Consider the following 13,713-nt stretch of genomic DNA (forward strand, 5'->3'; position numbering starts at 1 on the left):
TAGGTCTGTACCTGTCTGTTACCTCTAGGTGATGGGGTTTGGTCTGTTACCTCTAGGTGATGGGGTTTAGTCTGTACCTGTCTGTTACCTCTAGGTGATGGGGTTTGGTCTCTTACCTCTAGGTGATGGGGTTTAGTCTGTTACCTCTAGGTGATGGGGTTAGGTCTGTACCTGTCTGTTACCTCTAGGTGATGGGGTTAGGTCTGTACCTGTCTGTTACCTCTAGGTGATGGGGTTTAGTCTGTACCTGTCTGTTACCTCTAGGTGATGGGGTTTAGTCTGTACCTGTCTGTTACCTCTAGGTGATGGAGTTAGGTCTGTACCTGTCTGTTACCTCTAGGTGATGGGGTTTGGTCTGTTACCTCTAGGTGATGGGGTTTAGTCTGTACCTGTCTGTTACCTCTAGGTGATGGGGTTTGGTCTCTTACCTCTAGGTGATGGGGTTTAGTCTGTTACCTCTAGGTGATGGGGTTAGGTCTGTACCTGTCTGTTACCTCTAGGTGATGGGGTTAGGTCTGTACCTGTCTGTTACCTCTAGGTGATGGGGTTTAGTCTGTACCTGTCTGTTACCTCTAGGTGATGGGGTTTAGTCTGTACCTGTCTGTTACCTCTAGGTGATGGAGTTTAGTCTGTACCTGTCTGTTACCTCTAGGTGATGGGGTTAGGTCTGTACCTGTCTGTTACCTCTAGGTGATGGGGTTAGGTCTGTACCTGTCTGTTACCTCTAGGTGATGGGGTTAGGTCTGTACCTGTCTGTTACCTCTAGGTGATGGGGTTTGGTCTGTACCTGTCTGTTACCTCTAGGTGATGGGGTTAGGTCTGTACCTGTCTGTTACCTCTAGGTGATGGGGTTAGGTCTGTACCTGTCTGTTACCTCTAGGTGATGGGGTTTAGTCTGTACCTGTCTGTTACCTCTAGGTGATGGGGTTTAGTCTGTACCTGTCTGTTACCTCTAGGTGATGGGGTTTAGTCTGTACCTGTCTGTTACCTCTAGGTGATGGGGTTTAGTCTGTACCTGTCTGTTACCTCTAGGTGATGGGGTTAGGTCTGTACCTGTCTGTTACCTCTAGGTGATGGGGTTAGGTCTGTACCTGTCTGTTACCTCTAGGTGATGGGGTTTAGTCTGTACCTGTCTGTTACCTCTAGGTGATGGGGTTTGGTCTGTACCTGTCTGTTACCTCTAGGTGATGGGGTTTGGTCTGTACCTGTCTGTTACCTCTAGGTGATGGGGTTTAGTCTGTACCTGTCTGTTACCTCTAGGTGATGGGGTTAGGTCTGTACCTGTCTGTTACCTCTAGGTGATGGGGTTTAGTCTGTACCTGTCTGTTACCTCTAGGTGATGGGGTTTAGTCTGTACCTGTCTGTTACCTCTAGGTGATGGGGTTAGGTCTGTACCTGTCTGTTACATCTAGGTGATGGGGTTTGGTCTGTACCTGTCTGTTACCTCTAGGTGATGGGGTTAGGTCTGTACCTGTCTGTTACCTCTAGGTGATGGGGTTAGGTCTGTACCTGTCTGTTACCTCTAGGTGATGGGGTTAGGTCTGTACCTGTCTGTTACCTCTAGGTGATGGGGTTTAGTCTGTACCTGTCTGTTACCTCTAGGTGATGGGGTTAGGTCTGTACCTGTCTGTTACCTCTAGGTGATGGGGTTTAGTCTGTACCTGTCTGTTACCTCTAGGTGATGGGGTTTGGTCTTTACCTGATGGATGGCAGTAACAGCAACATCTACAAAATGGACGCCAAGAAGAGGATCAACCTGAACAAGGTTGACAAGTTCTTCAAGGTGAGAGTTTGAGACATGTTGCTGTATGTGTGTGGGTGTTTGTCGTTATGCGGAGCTGTACGTGCAGGTAACTGCTGAAGTAAAGGAAACAGCTGGGTAAATGAGGGTTCAGGCTGTTCTGTTATGCTGTGGGGTGCTTTTCCTGCCATGGTTTTGATCCACTCAACCCCTTACAGGGCAAGGTAGACGCCAATTAATACTATACTTTTCTCAAAAATAAAAGGTTTCGTGTAGAGACTGGGATGGTATGAAATGGCTCTGACTGACTGACTGTCTTCATGTATCTGAAATGGCTCTGACTGGTCTTCATGCATCTGTCCTCAACAGCAACTGCAGGTGGTGCCTCTGTTTGGTGACATGCAGATTGAGCTGTCCAGGTACATCAAGACCAGCGCACACTTTGAAGAGAACAAGAACCGGTAAGGCCTTATCCCTCTTCTCCTCCACCTCATCTCTCTCCTCTCTCTATCCTCACCTCTCCTCTCTCTCCTCATCTCTCCTCTCTCCTCTCCACTCTCTCCTCCACCTCTCCTCTCTCTATCCTCATCTCTCCTCTCATCTCTCCTCTCTCTCTCCTCATCTCTCCTCCTCTCATCTCTTCTCTCTCTATCCTCTCTCCTCCACCTCATCTTTACTCTCGCTCTCCTCTCTCTCCTCATCCCTCCTCTCATCTCTCTCCTCTCTCTATCCTCATCTCTCTCCTCTCTCTCTCCTCTCTCTTCTCTCTCTTCTCCATCCACCTCATCTCATCTCTCGCTCCTCCCCGTGCCCAGGTGGTCATGTACCTCAACAGGCAGCAGTCCTCAGTATAATATCTGTGAGCAGATGGTCCAGATCAGGGAAGACCACATGAGGTTCATCTCTGAGCTGGCTCGCTACAGTAACAGTGAGGTGAGTGGACCAGTACCTAGCAACACAACTAGCCCTGTCTCAATCTCTCCGCCAAACACACCAAACCCTGTCTCAATCTCTACACCAAACACACCTAGCCCTGTCTCAATCTCTCCGCCAAACACACCAAACCCTGTCTCAATCTCTACACCAAACACACTTAACCCTGTCTCAATCTCTACACCAAACACACCTAACCCTGTCTCAATCTCTACGCCAAACACAACTAACAACTAAAGCTAGAGAGGGAGATATAAGTCTCCAGTTTCAGAGATTTTTGCAGTTTGTTCCAGTCATTGGCAGCAGAGAACTGGAAGGAAAGGCGGCCAAAGTAAGTGTTGGCTTTGGGGATGACCAGTGAGATATACCTGCTGGAGCGCATGCTATGGGTGGGTGTTGCTATGGTGACCAGTGAGCTGAGATAAGGCGGGGCTTTACCTAGCAGAGACTTGTAGATGACCTGGAGCCAGTGGGTTTGGCGACGAGTATGAAGCGAGGGCCAGCCAACGAAAGCATACAGGTCGCAGTGGTGGGTAGTATATGGGGCTTTGGTGACAAAACGGATGGCACTTTGATAGACAGCATCCAATTTGTTGAGTAGTGTGTTGGAGGCTATTTTGTAAATGACATCGCCGAAGTCAAGGATCGGTAGGATAGTCAGTTTTACGAGGGTATGTTTGGCAGCATGAGTGAAGGAGGCTTTGTTGCGAAATAGGAAGCTGATTCTAGATTTAATTTTGAATTGGAGATGCTTAATGTGAGTCTGGAAGGAGAGTTTACAGTCTAACCAGACACCTAGGTATTTGTAGTTGTCCACATATTCTAAGTCAGAACCGTTTAGAGTAGTGATGCTAGTCGGGCGGGCAGGTGCGGGCAGTGATCGATTGAAGAGCATGCATTTAGTTTTACTAGCGTTTAAGAGCAGTTGGAGGCCACGGAAGGAGAGTTGTATGGCATTGAAGCTCGTCTGGAGGTTAGTTAACACAGTGTCCAAAGAAGGGCCAGAAGTATACAGAATGGTATCGTCTGCGTAGAGGTGGATCAGAGACTCACTAGCAGCGAGAGCGACATCATTGATGTATACAGAGAAGAGAGTCGGCCCGAGAATTGAACACTGTGGCACCCCCATAGAGACTACCAGATGTCTGGACAACAGGCCCTCCGATTTGACATACTGATAAGAATGCGGTGATTGACCGAGTCGAAAGCCTTGGCCAGGTCGATGAATACAGCTGCACAGTACTGTCTTTTATCGATGGAGGTAATGATATATATAATATACTGCTCAAAAATATAAAGGGAACACTTAAACAACACATCCTAGATCTGAATGAAAGAAATAATCTTATTAAATACTTTTTTCTTTACATAGTTGAATGTGCTGACAACAAAATCACACAAAAAGATACAATGGAAATCCAATTTATCAACCCATGGAGGTCTGGATTTGGAGTCACACTCAAAATTAAAGTGGAAAACCACACTACAGGCTGATCCAACTTTGATGTAATGTCCTTAAAACAAGTCAAAATGAGGCTCAGTAGTGTGTGTGGCCTCCACGTTCCTGTATGACCTCCCTACAACGCCTGGGCTTGCTCCTGATGAGGTGGCGGATGGTCTCCTGAGGGATCTCCTCCCAGACCTGGACTAAAGCATCCGCCAACTCCTGGACAGTCTGTGGTGCAACGTGGCGTTGGTGGATGGAGCGAGACATTATGTCTCAGATGTGTTAAATTGGATTCAGGTCTGGGGAACAAGCGGGCCAGTCCATAGCATCAATGCCTTCCTCTTGCAGGAACTGCTGACACACTCCAGCCACATGAGGTCTAGCATTGTCTTGCATTATGAGGAACCCAGGGCCAACCGCACCAGCATATGGTCTCACAAGGGGTCTGAGGATCTCATCTCGGTACCTAATGGCAGTCAGGCTACCTCTGGCGAGCACATGGAGGGCTGTGCGGCCCCCCAAAGAAATGCCACCCCACGCCATGACTGACCCACCGCCAAACCGGTCATGCTGGAGGATGTTGCAGGCAGCAGAACGTTCTCCACGGCGTCTCCAGACTCTGTCACGTCTGTCACGTGCTCAGTGTGAACCTGCTTTCATCTGTGAAGAGCACAGGGCGCCAGTGGCGAATTTGCCAATCTTGGTGTTCTCTGGGAAATGCCAAACGTCCTGCACGGTGTTGGGCTGTAAGCACAACCCCCACCTGTGGACGTCGGGCCCTCATACCACCCTCATGGAGTCTGTTTCTGACCGTTTGAGAGCAGACACATGCACATTTGTGGCCTGCTGGAGGTCATTTTGCAGGGCTCTGGCAGTGCTCCTCCTGCTCCTCCTTGCACAAAGGCGGAGGTAGTGGTCCTGCTGCTGGGTTGTTGCCCTCCTACGGCCTCCTCCACGTCTCCTGATGTACTGGCCTGTCTCCTGGTAGCGCCTCCATGTTCTGGAAACTACGCTGACAGACACATCAAACCTTCTTACCACAGCTCGCATTGATGTGCCATCCTGGATGAGCAGCAGTACCTGAGCCACTTGTGTAAGTTGTAGACTCCGTCTCATGCTACCACTAGAGTGAAAGCACCGCCAGCATTCAAAAGTGACCAAAACATCAGCCAGGAAGCATAGGAACTGAGAAGTGGTCTGTGGTCCCCACCTGCAGAACCACTCCTTTATTGGGGGTGTCTTGCTAATTGCCTATAATTTCCACCTGTTGTCTATGAAATGTATTGTCAATCAGTGTTGCTTCCTAACTGGACAGTTTGATTTCACAGAAGTGTGATTGACTTGGAGTTACATTGTGTTGTTTAAGTGTTCCCTTTATTTTTTTGAGCAGTATATATATGGTATTAGATAGCAGGGATCTTGATCCAGGAAGGGATTGATTGGCTGTAGCCTAACCAAGAAGCATCTTAGCTACACTGAACAAAAATAGATACGCAACATGAAAAAAATGTCAGTTCATATCAGGAAATCAGTCAATTGAAATAAATTCATTAAGCCCTAATCTATGGATTTCACATGACTGGGAATACAGATATGCATCTGTTGGTCACAGATACCTTTATAAAAGGTAGGGGTGTGGATCAGAACCAGTCAGTATCTGGTGTGACCACCATTTGCCTCATGCAGCGCAACACATCTCCTTCACATAGAGTTGATCAGGCTGCTGATTGTGGCCTGTGGAATGTTGTCCCACTCCTCTTCAATGGCTGTGTGAAGTTGCTGGATTTTGGCGGGAACTGGAACACGCCGTGTATTGTCATGTTGAAACATGAGGTCTTCCCTGTGGCTCAGTTGGTAGAGCATGGTGTTTGCAATGCCAGCATGGTGTTTGCAACACCAGGGTTGTGGGTTCGATTCCCATGGGGGGCCAGTACAAAAAAAATAAAAAATGCATGAAATTAAATTAAATGTATGAAATGTATGCATTCACTACAGTAAGTCGCTCTGGATAAGAGCGTCTGCTAAATGACTAAAATGTGAATGTAAATGAGGTGATGGCAGCGGATGAATGGCATGACAATGGGCCTCAGGATCTCATCACGGTATCTCTGTGCATTCAAATTGCCAATGATAAAATGCCATTGTGTTCATTGGCCGCAGCTTATGCCTGTCCATACGATAACCCCACGCAACCTCTGTTGACATCAGCAAACTGCCGGCCCACAGACGACCCCATACATGTGGTCTGCGGTTGTGAGGCCAGTTGGACGTATTGTCAAATTCTCTAAAACTACATTGGAGGCGGCTTACGGTAGATAAATGAACAATTCTTTGGCAACAGCTCTGTTGGACATTCCTGCTGTCAGCATGCCAGTTGCACAATCCCTCAAAACTTGAGACATCTGTGGCATTGTGTTGTGACAAAGCTGCACATTTTAGAGCGGCATTTTTATTGTCCCCAGCACAAGGTGCACCTGTGTAATGATCATGCTGTTTAATCAGCTTCTTGATATGCCACACCTGTCAAGTGGATGGATTATTTTAGCAAAGGAGAAATGCTCACTAACAGGGATGAAATACAAATTTGTTCACAACATTTTAGAGAAATATACTTTTTGTGCGTATGGATTTTTATTTTTTGTTTTTTGTATCTTTTATTTCAGCACTTTATGCTGGAGCCCCGAGCTGGAGATATTTTATTTGGTACATCTTAGATAGTAACTTAAAGTTATAAGCAGGGGTGTAGCACCATGAGGCAAGGGGGCCATGAGCTTTAGCCCCCCCCCCCAATAAAAGACACAAAACATGGGTTGTTGACAGTATTGAAAATCATACCGTGTGAATTTCAGAATAACCCTGCATACAGTATACCGCCCAAGCCTAATGTGAAGGGTTATGGTCTGTTAACCTGTTATGTCCTAATAAAGGTGTCTCTCTCTAGGTGGAGACCAGGGCCTGTTATGTCCTAATAAAGGTGTCTCTCTCTAGGTGGAGACCAGGGCCTGTTATGTCCTAATAAAGGTGTCTCTCTCTAGGTGGAGACCAGGGCCTGTTATGTCCTAATAAAGGTGTCTCTCTCTAGGTGGAGACCAGGGCCTGTTATGTCCTAATAAAGGTGTCTCTCTCTAGGTGGAGACCAGGGCCTGTTATGTCCTAATAAATGTGTCTCTCTCTAGGTGGAGACCAGGGCCTGTTATGTCCTAATAAAGGTGTCTCTCTCTAGGTGGAGACCAGGGTCTGTTATGTCCTAATAAAGCTGTCTCTCTCTAGGTGGTGACAGGCTCCGGTCGTCAGGAGGCCCACAAGACAGACCATGAGTACAGGAAGCTGTTTGACCTGGCTCTGCAGGGGATGCAGCTACTGTCCCAGTGGAGCGCTCACGTCATGGAAGTGGTGAGTGACCTCTAACCTTAACCCTGACCATAACCTGTTGTTGAGAGAACGTTTGTGTTATGGCTTTTCAACCTCTGCCATATTGTGGATTCAGAGCTGTCTATCTAATAGAACTCAAAGGGTTTTCTTTAATGGAGGCTACTCTAATGTCAAACATGTAAAGTGTGGTGTACCGCAGGGCAGCTCTCTAGGCCCTCTACTCTTTTCACCAATGATCTGTCACTGGCATTAAACAAAGCATATGTGTCCATTTATGCTGATTATTCAACCATATATGCATCAGCAACCACAGCTAATGAAGTCACTGAAACCCTTAACAAAGAGTTGCAGTCTGTTTTGGAATGGGTGGCCAATAATAAACTGGTCCTGAACATCTCTAAAACTAAGAGCATTGTATTTGGTACAAATCATTCCCTAAGTTCTAGACCTCAGCTGAATCTGGTAATGAAGGATGTGGCTGTTGAACAAGTTGAGGAGACTAAATTACATGGGGTTTTATCTGTAATGTCTTTTTCGTTATGTGCCGGACTAGCTGTTGCAGTTGGCGTCGGCTAATGGGGATCTTAATAAATCATATCAAACCCTAACCAACACACTTCATGGAAGTGGCAAGGTCCTACATCCCTAACAAGTGAGGGTGCCTTTGACGACAAAGACTATAGTGGAGAGGACCCTCACAGACAGACACCTGCCAGAGACTTACTATCATGGGTGGGCAAACTGATTTCTCTCCCATCTCATCCCAGTTCACACTGTGACTACTGTCAGAGAGGAAGAGGAAGAGAGAGGCCCAAAATCTGTCTCCCTGCAGCAGGTGACGTTGTTTCGCCCACCAAGCGAGGAGTTTTTGTTTGGAGGACTATGAGAGAGTGTTGAATTTGGCCAAACAATCTGAATGGCTTATTTGCTACATGAGGTTTATTTGATTGAATACAAGTTTAGTAAATCTTAAGTTGTTACGAGTGTATTGATATACAGTAAGTGGGACAGGTGACATCCCGGAGTTATCTTGATGGCTATGCATATTCATGACATGAGGCTAGTAGCATAGCATCTCTCTCCAATGAATACAGGCGGTTGATGTCAACAACCCTCATCGAAGAATATTCAAAAAAGGATTGCAATAATGAGGTATCCACCAATCCAAAGAAAGGATAGGCGAGAGCTAGACAGCCTTCCATGCTGCGTTGTGGACAACCACTCCCATTTTTAGGGCGCAGAGACATCTTGTCAGTATATTCATAATCTTTCCTATTGTCTTCCCTATTGCCCACAGTCTCTCCTCAAGGTCTTTAAACACAATTTGTTTTTCAGTTCACTCTTTCTGCTTTCTTTCTCTCTCTCTCTCTCTCTTTCTGCTCTATCTCTCTCTGTCACGCCCTGACCTTAGATTTCTGTTTATTTTCTCTATTTTGGTTAGGTCAGGGTGTGATTTGGGTGGGCATTCTAGATTTTGTATTTCTATGTTCATTTCTATGTTTTCTATTTCTTTGTGTTGAGCCGAGTATGGTTTCCAATCAGAGGCAGCTGTCTATCGTTGTCTCTGATTGGGAATCATACTTAGGCAGCCCTTTTCCCCTCCTTCAGTTGTGGGTAATTATATTCTTTCTGTGAGTGTTTTGTGTGTGCCTCAGTTGCATCACGTTCGTTTCTGTTTTACCTGTTTCTTTGTTTCGTTCGGTTTCACTAATAAAGTATGTGGAATTACCGGCCCGCTGCGCCTTGGCTGATCTATGACAGGGAGTTTGAGGACAGTGAACGTGACAGAATTACCCACCACAAGAAGGCCAAGCAGCGTGCCGGGAGGACGAGCTGGACCGGGGAGAATCAACATCGACGGAAGCACGAGAGGCACCCCCCAAAAACAATTGTGGGGGTGCACACGGGGAGATTGGCAGAGTCAGGGTGGAGACCTGAGCCAACTCCCCATGCTTACCGTGAGGAAAGTAGGACTGGTCAGGCACCGTGTTATGCGGTGATTCGCACGGTGTCGCCAGTTCGCATTTACAGCCCGGTGCGCTCTGTGCCTGCGCTCTGCAGTTGCCATGCTAGAGTTGGCATCCAGCCAGGAAGGATTGTGCCAGCTCAGCGCTCCAGACCTCCAGCGTGCCTCCACGGCCCAGTATATCCTGTGCCTGCTCTGCGCACCCGGCCTCCAGCGACGTTCCCCAGTCCGGATCTCCAGCGATGTTCCCTAGTCCGGTGAGACCTATTCCGGCTCCACGTACGAAGCCTCCATTGATGATCCATGGCCCGGAGTCTGTAGAGATGATCCATGGCCCGGAGTCTGAGATGATCCATGGCCCGGAGTCTGTAGAGATGATCCATGGCACGGAGCCTGCAGCGACGGTCCCCTGTCCGGAACCTCCTGAGACGGCCTACTGTCCGGAACCTCCTGAGACGGCCTACTGTCCGGAACCTCCTGAGACGGCCTGCAGCCCGGAACCTCCTGAGACGGCCTGCAGCCCGGAACCTCCTGAGACGGCCTGCAGCCCGGAACCTCCTGAGACGGCCTGCAGCCCGGAACCTCCTGAGACGGCCTGCAGCCCGGAACCTCCTGAGACGGCCTGCAGCCCGGAACCTCCTGAGACGGCCTGCAGCCCGGAACCTCCTGAGACGGCCTGTTTAGAAGCTTCTTGGACCTAGACTTGGCGCTCGGGCACCGCTTGCCGTGCGGTAGCAGAGAGAACAGTCTATGACTAGGGTGGCTGGAGTCTTACGGCTTGGGGGTAGAAGATGTGCTTGAGAATGGGGGTGTGCTCGGTCCTCCTTTTCCTGTAGTCCACAATCATCTCCTCCTCACCACAGACATGTCTGATTTCAAGGGGAAACACCGGCAATATGAGACTCCAGCGAAGGAGTCGGCGGTTTGTGGAGCTCGACTTTTGCAGGAAAACGAGAGGGTGATGATCGGTATAGACCACCATAGGGGTACCTTTATTTAACCAGGTAGGCCAGTTGAGAACAACTGCAACCTGGCCAAGATAAAGCATAGCAATTAGACGCATACAACAACAACAGAGTTACACATGGAATAAACAACACATACAGTCAATAATACAGTAGAAAAAACAGAAAACAAAAAGTCTATATACAGTGAGTGGAAATGAGGTAAGTTATGGCAATAAATAGGCCATGGTGGCGAAGTAATTACAATATAGCAATTAAACACAGGAGTGATAGATGTGCAGAAGATGAATGTGCAAGTAGAGATACTGGGGTGCAAAGGAGCAAGATAAATAAATAAATACAGTATGGGGATGAGGCGTTGGATGGGCTGTTTACAGATGGGCTGTGTACAGGTGCAGTGATCTGTGAGCTGCTCTGACAGCTGGTGCTTATTTACTGCTGCTCTTTAATTATTTGTTATTCTTATCTCTTACTTTTTTTGTTGTTGGTTTTTTCTTAAAACGGTATTGTTGGTTAATGGCTTGTAAGTAAGCATTTCACTGTAACCTGTACACCTGATGTATTCGGTGCATGTGACATTTTTTGTTGTTGTTGATTTGATAATGTTGATGAGGATGATGATGAAGACAACTGTTCTTCTTCCTGCAGTACTCGTGGAAGCTGGTTCATCCAACGGATAAGTACTCCAACAAGGAGTGTCCTGACAACGCGGAGGAGTATGAACGAGCTACACGATACAACTACAGCATCGAGGAGAAGTTTGCCCTGGTCGAGGTCAGTTTACTACCTTTTCCCCTTTTCCCCATCTGTCTGTTGGCCAATCACCCTAGCCTGGTACCGTATCTGTTTGTGCTGTTCTGGTCATTACCTAGCCTGGTCCCGTATCTGTTTGTGCTGTTCTGGTCATTACCTAGCCTGGTCCCGTATCTGTTTGTGCTGTTCTGGTCATTACCTAGCCTGGTCCCGTATCTGTTTGTGCTGTTCTGGTCATTACCTAGCCTGGTCCCGTATCTGTTTGTGCTGTTCTGGTCATTACCTAGCCTGGTCCCGTATCTGTTTGTGCTGTTCTGGTCATTACCTAGCCTGGTACCGTATCTGTTTGTGCTGTTCTGGTCATTACCTAGCCTGGTCCCGTATCTGTTTGTGCTGTTCTGGTCATTACCTAGCCTGGTCCCGTATCTGTTTGTGCTGTTCTGGTCATTACCTAGCCTGGTCCCGTATCTGTTTGTGCTGTTCTGGTCATTACCTAGCCTGGTCCCATATCTGTTTGTGCTGTTCTGGTCATTACCTAGCCTGGACGCTCCTGTGGTCCTAGGACTTCCATAGGAGTTGGCGAGACGGCACAAATCATCTCTAACTCTAAGTTGACTGATTTGTGACAATTGCTGATGTAAGAAAGGCTTTATAAAGGTGTGTCTGAGGTGTGTTCCTTCCCTTCCTGTCTCTAATTAACCTGTCTCTAATTAACCTGTCTCTAGGTGTGTCTCTAATGAACCTGTCTCTAGGTGTGTCTCTAATTAACCTGTCTCTAGGTGTGTTCCTTCCCTCCCTGTCTCTAATTAACCTGTCTCTAGGTGTGTTCCTTCCCTCCCTGTCTCTAATTAACCTGTCTCTAGGTGTGTTCCTTCCCTCCCTGTCTCTAATTAACCTGTCTCTAGGTGTGTTCCTTCCCTCCCTGTCTCTAATTAACCTGTCTCTAGGTGTGTTCCTTCCCTCCCTGTCTCTAATTAACCTGTCTCTAGGTGTGTTCCCTCCCTGTCTCTAATTAACCTGTCTCTAGGTGTGTTCCCTCCCTGTCTCTAATTAACCTGTCTCTAGGTGTGTTCCTTCCCTCCCTGTCTCTAATGAACCTGTCTCTAGGTGTGTTCCCTCCCTGTCTCTAATGAACCTGTCTCTAGGTGTGTTCCTTCCCTCCCTGTCTCTAATGAACCTGTCTCTAGGTGTGTTCCTTCCCTCCCTGTCTCTAATGAACCTGTCTCTAGGTGTGTTCCCTCCCTCCCTGTCTCTAATGAACCTGTTTCTAGGTGTGTTCCTTCCCTCCCTGTCTCTAATGAACCTGTCTCTAGGTGTGTTCCTTCCCTCCCTGTCTCTAATTAACCTGTCTATAGGTGTGTTCCCTCCCTCCCTGTCTCTAATTAACCTGTCTCTAGGTGTGTTCCTTCCCTCCCTGTCTCTAATGAACCTGTCTCTAGGTGTGTCTCTAATGAACCTGTCTCTAGGTGTGTCTCTAATTAACCTGTCTCTAGGTGTGTCTCTAATTAACCTGTCTCTAGGTGTGTCTCTAATTAACCTGTCTCTAGGTGTGTCTCTAATTAACCTGTCTCTAGGTGTGTCTCTAATTAACCTGTCTCTAGGTGTGTCTCTAATTAACCTGTCTCTAGGTGTGTTCCTTCCCTCCCTGTCTCTAATTAACCTGTCTCTAGGTGTGTTCCTTCCCTCCCTGTCTCTAATTAACCTGTCTCTAGGTGTGTTCCCTCCCTGTCTCTAATTAACCTGTCTCTAGGTGTGTTCCTTCCCTCCCTGTCTCTAATGAACCTGTCTCTAGGTGTGTTCCTTCCCTCCCTGTCTCTAATGAACCTGTCTCTAGGTGTGTTCCCTCCCTCCCTGTCTCTAATTAACCTGTCTCTAGGTGTGTTCCCTCCCTCCCTGTCTCTAATTAACCTGTCTCTAGGTGTGTTCCTTCCCTCCCTGTCTCTAATTAACCTGTCTCTAGGTGTGTCTCTAATTAACCTGTCTCTAGGTGTGTCTCTAATTAACCTGTCTCTAGGTGTGTTCCTTCCCTCCCTGTCTCTAATTAACCTGCCTCTAGGTGTGTTCCCTCCCTCCCTGTCTCTAATTAACCTGTCTCTAATTAACCTGTCTCTAGGTGTGTCTCTAATTAACCTGTCTCTAGGTGTGTTCCCTCCCTCCCTGTCTCTAATTAACCTGTCTCTAGGTGTGTCTCTAATTAACCTGTCTCTAGGTGTGTTCCCTCCCTCCCTGTTTCTAATTAACCTGTCTCTAATTAACCTGTCTCTAGGTGTGTCTCTAATTAACCTGTCTCTAGGTGTGTCTCTAATTAACCTGTCTCTAGGTGTGTTCCTTCCCTCCCTGTCTCTAATTAACCTGTCTCTAGGTGTGTTCCCTGTCTCTAATTAACCTGTCTCTAGGTGTGTTCCTTCCCTCCCTGTCTCTAATTAACCTGTCTCTAGGTGTGTTCCTTCCCTCCCTGTCTCTAATTAACCTGTCTCTAGGTGTGTTCCTTCCCTCCCTGTCTCTAATTAACCTGTCTCTAGATGTGTTCCCTCCC

General features: G+C 47.5%; 1 protein-coding gene and 1 long non-coding RNA gene across 10 annotated transcripts in view; both read left to right on the plus strand.

Moving 5' to 3' along the window:
• The window catches only part of cyfip1 (cytoplasmic FMR1 interacting protein 1), an 85,876-nt gene that overhangs the window by 31,885 nt on the left and 40,278 nt on the right, over positions 1–13,713 (plus strand). For all 9 annotated transcript variants that reach the window (XM_029695341.1, XM_029695342.1, XM_029695343.1 and 6 more), the window contains 5 exons: positions 1,679–1,783; positions 2,111–2,202; positions 2,557–2,674; positions 7,392–7,514; positions 11,073–11,198. In XM_029695341.1, coding sequence (XP_029551201.1) covers positions 1,679–1,783; positions 2,111–2,202; positions 2,557–2,674; positions 7,392–7,514; positions 11,073–11,198 — 564 coding nt within the window. The remainder of the gene's footprint in view (positions 1–1,678; positions 1,784–2,110; positions 2,203–2,556; positions 2,675–7,391; positions 7,515–11,072; positions 11,199–13,713) is intronic.
• LOC115151425 (uncharacterized) lies at positions 12,744–13,691 on the plus strand. Its single transcript, XR_003867288.1, has 4 exons — positions 12,744–13,137; positions 13,192–13,317; positions 13,360–13,539; positions 13,574–13,691. It is a non-coding gene; the product is annotated as an uncharacterized LOC115151425 (long non-coding RNA).

This window comes from Salmo trutta, chromosome 17 (genome assembly GCF_901001165.1).
Source record: "Salmo trutta chromosome 17, fSalTru1.1, whole genome shotgun sequence".
In the NCBI taxonomy this organism is placed as follows: domain Eukaryota; kingdom Metazoa; phylum Chordata; class Actinopteri; order Salmoniformes; family Salmonidae; genus Salmo; species Salmo trutta.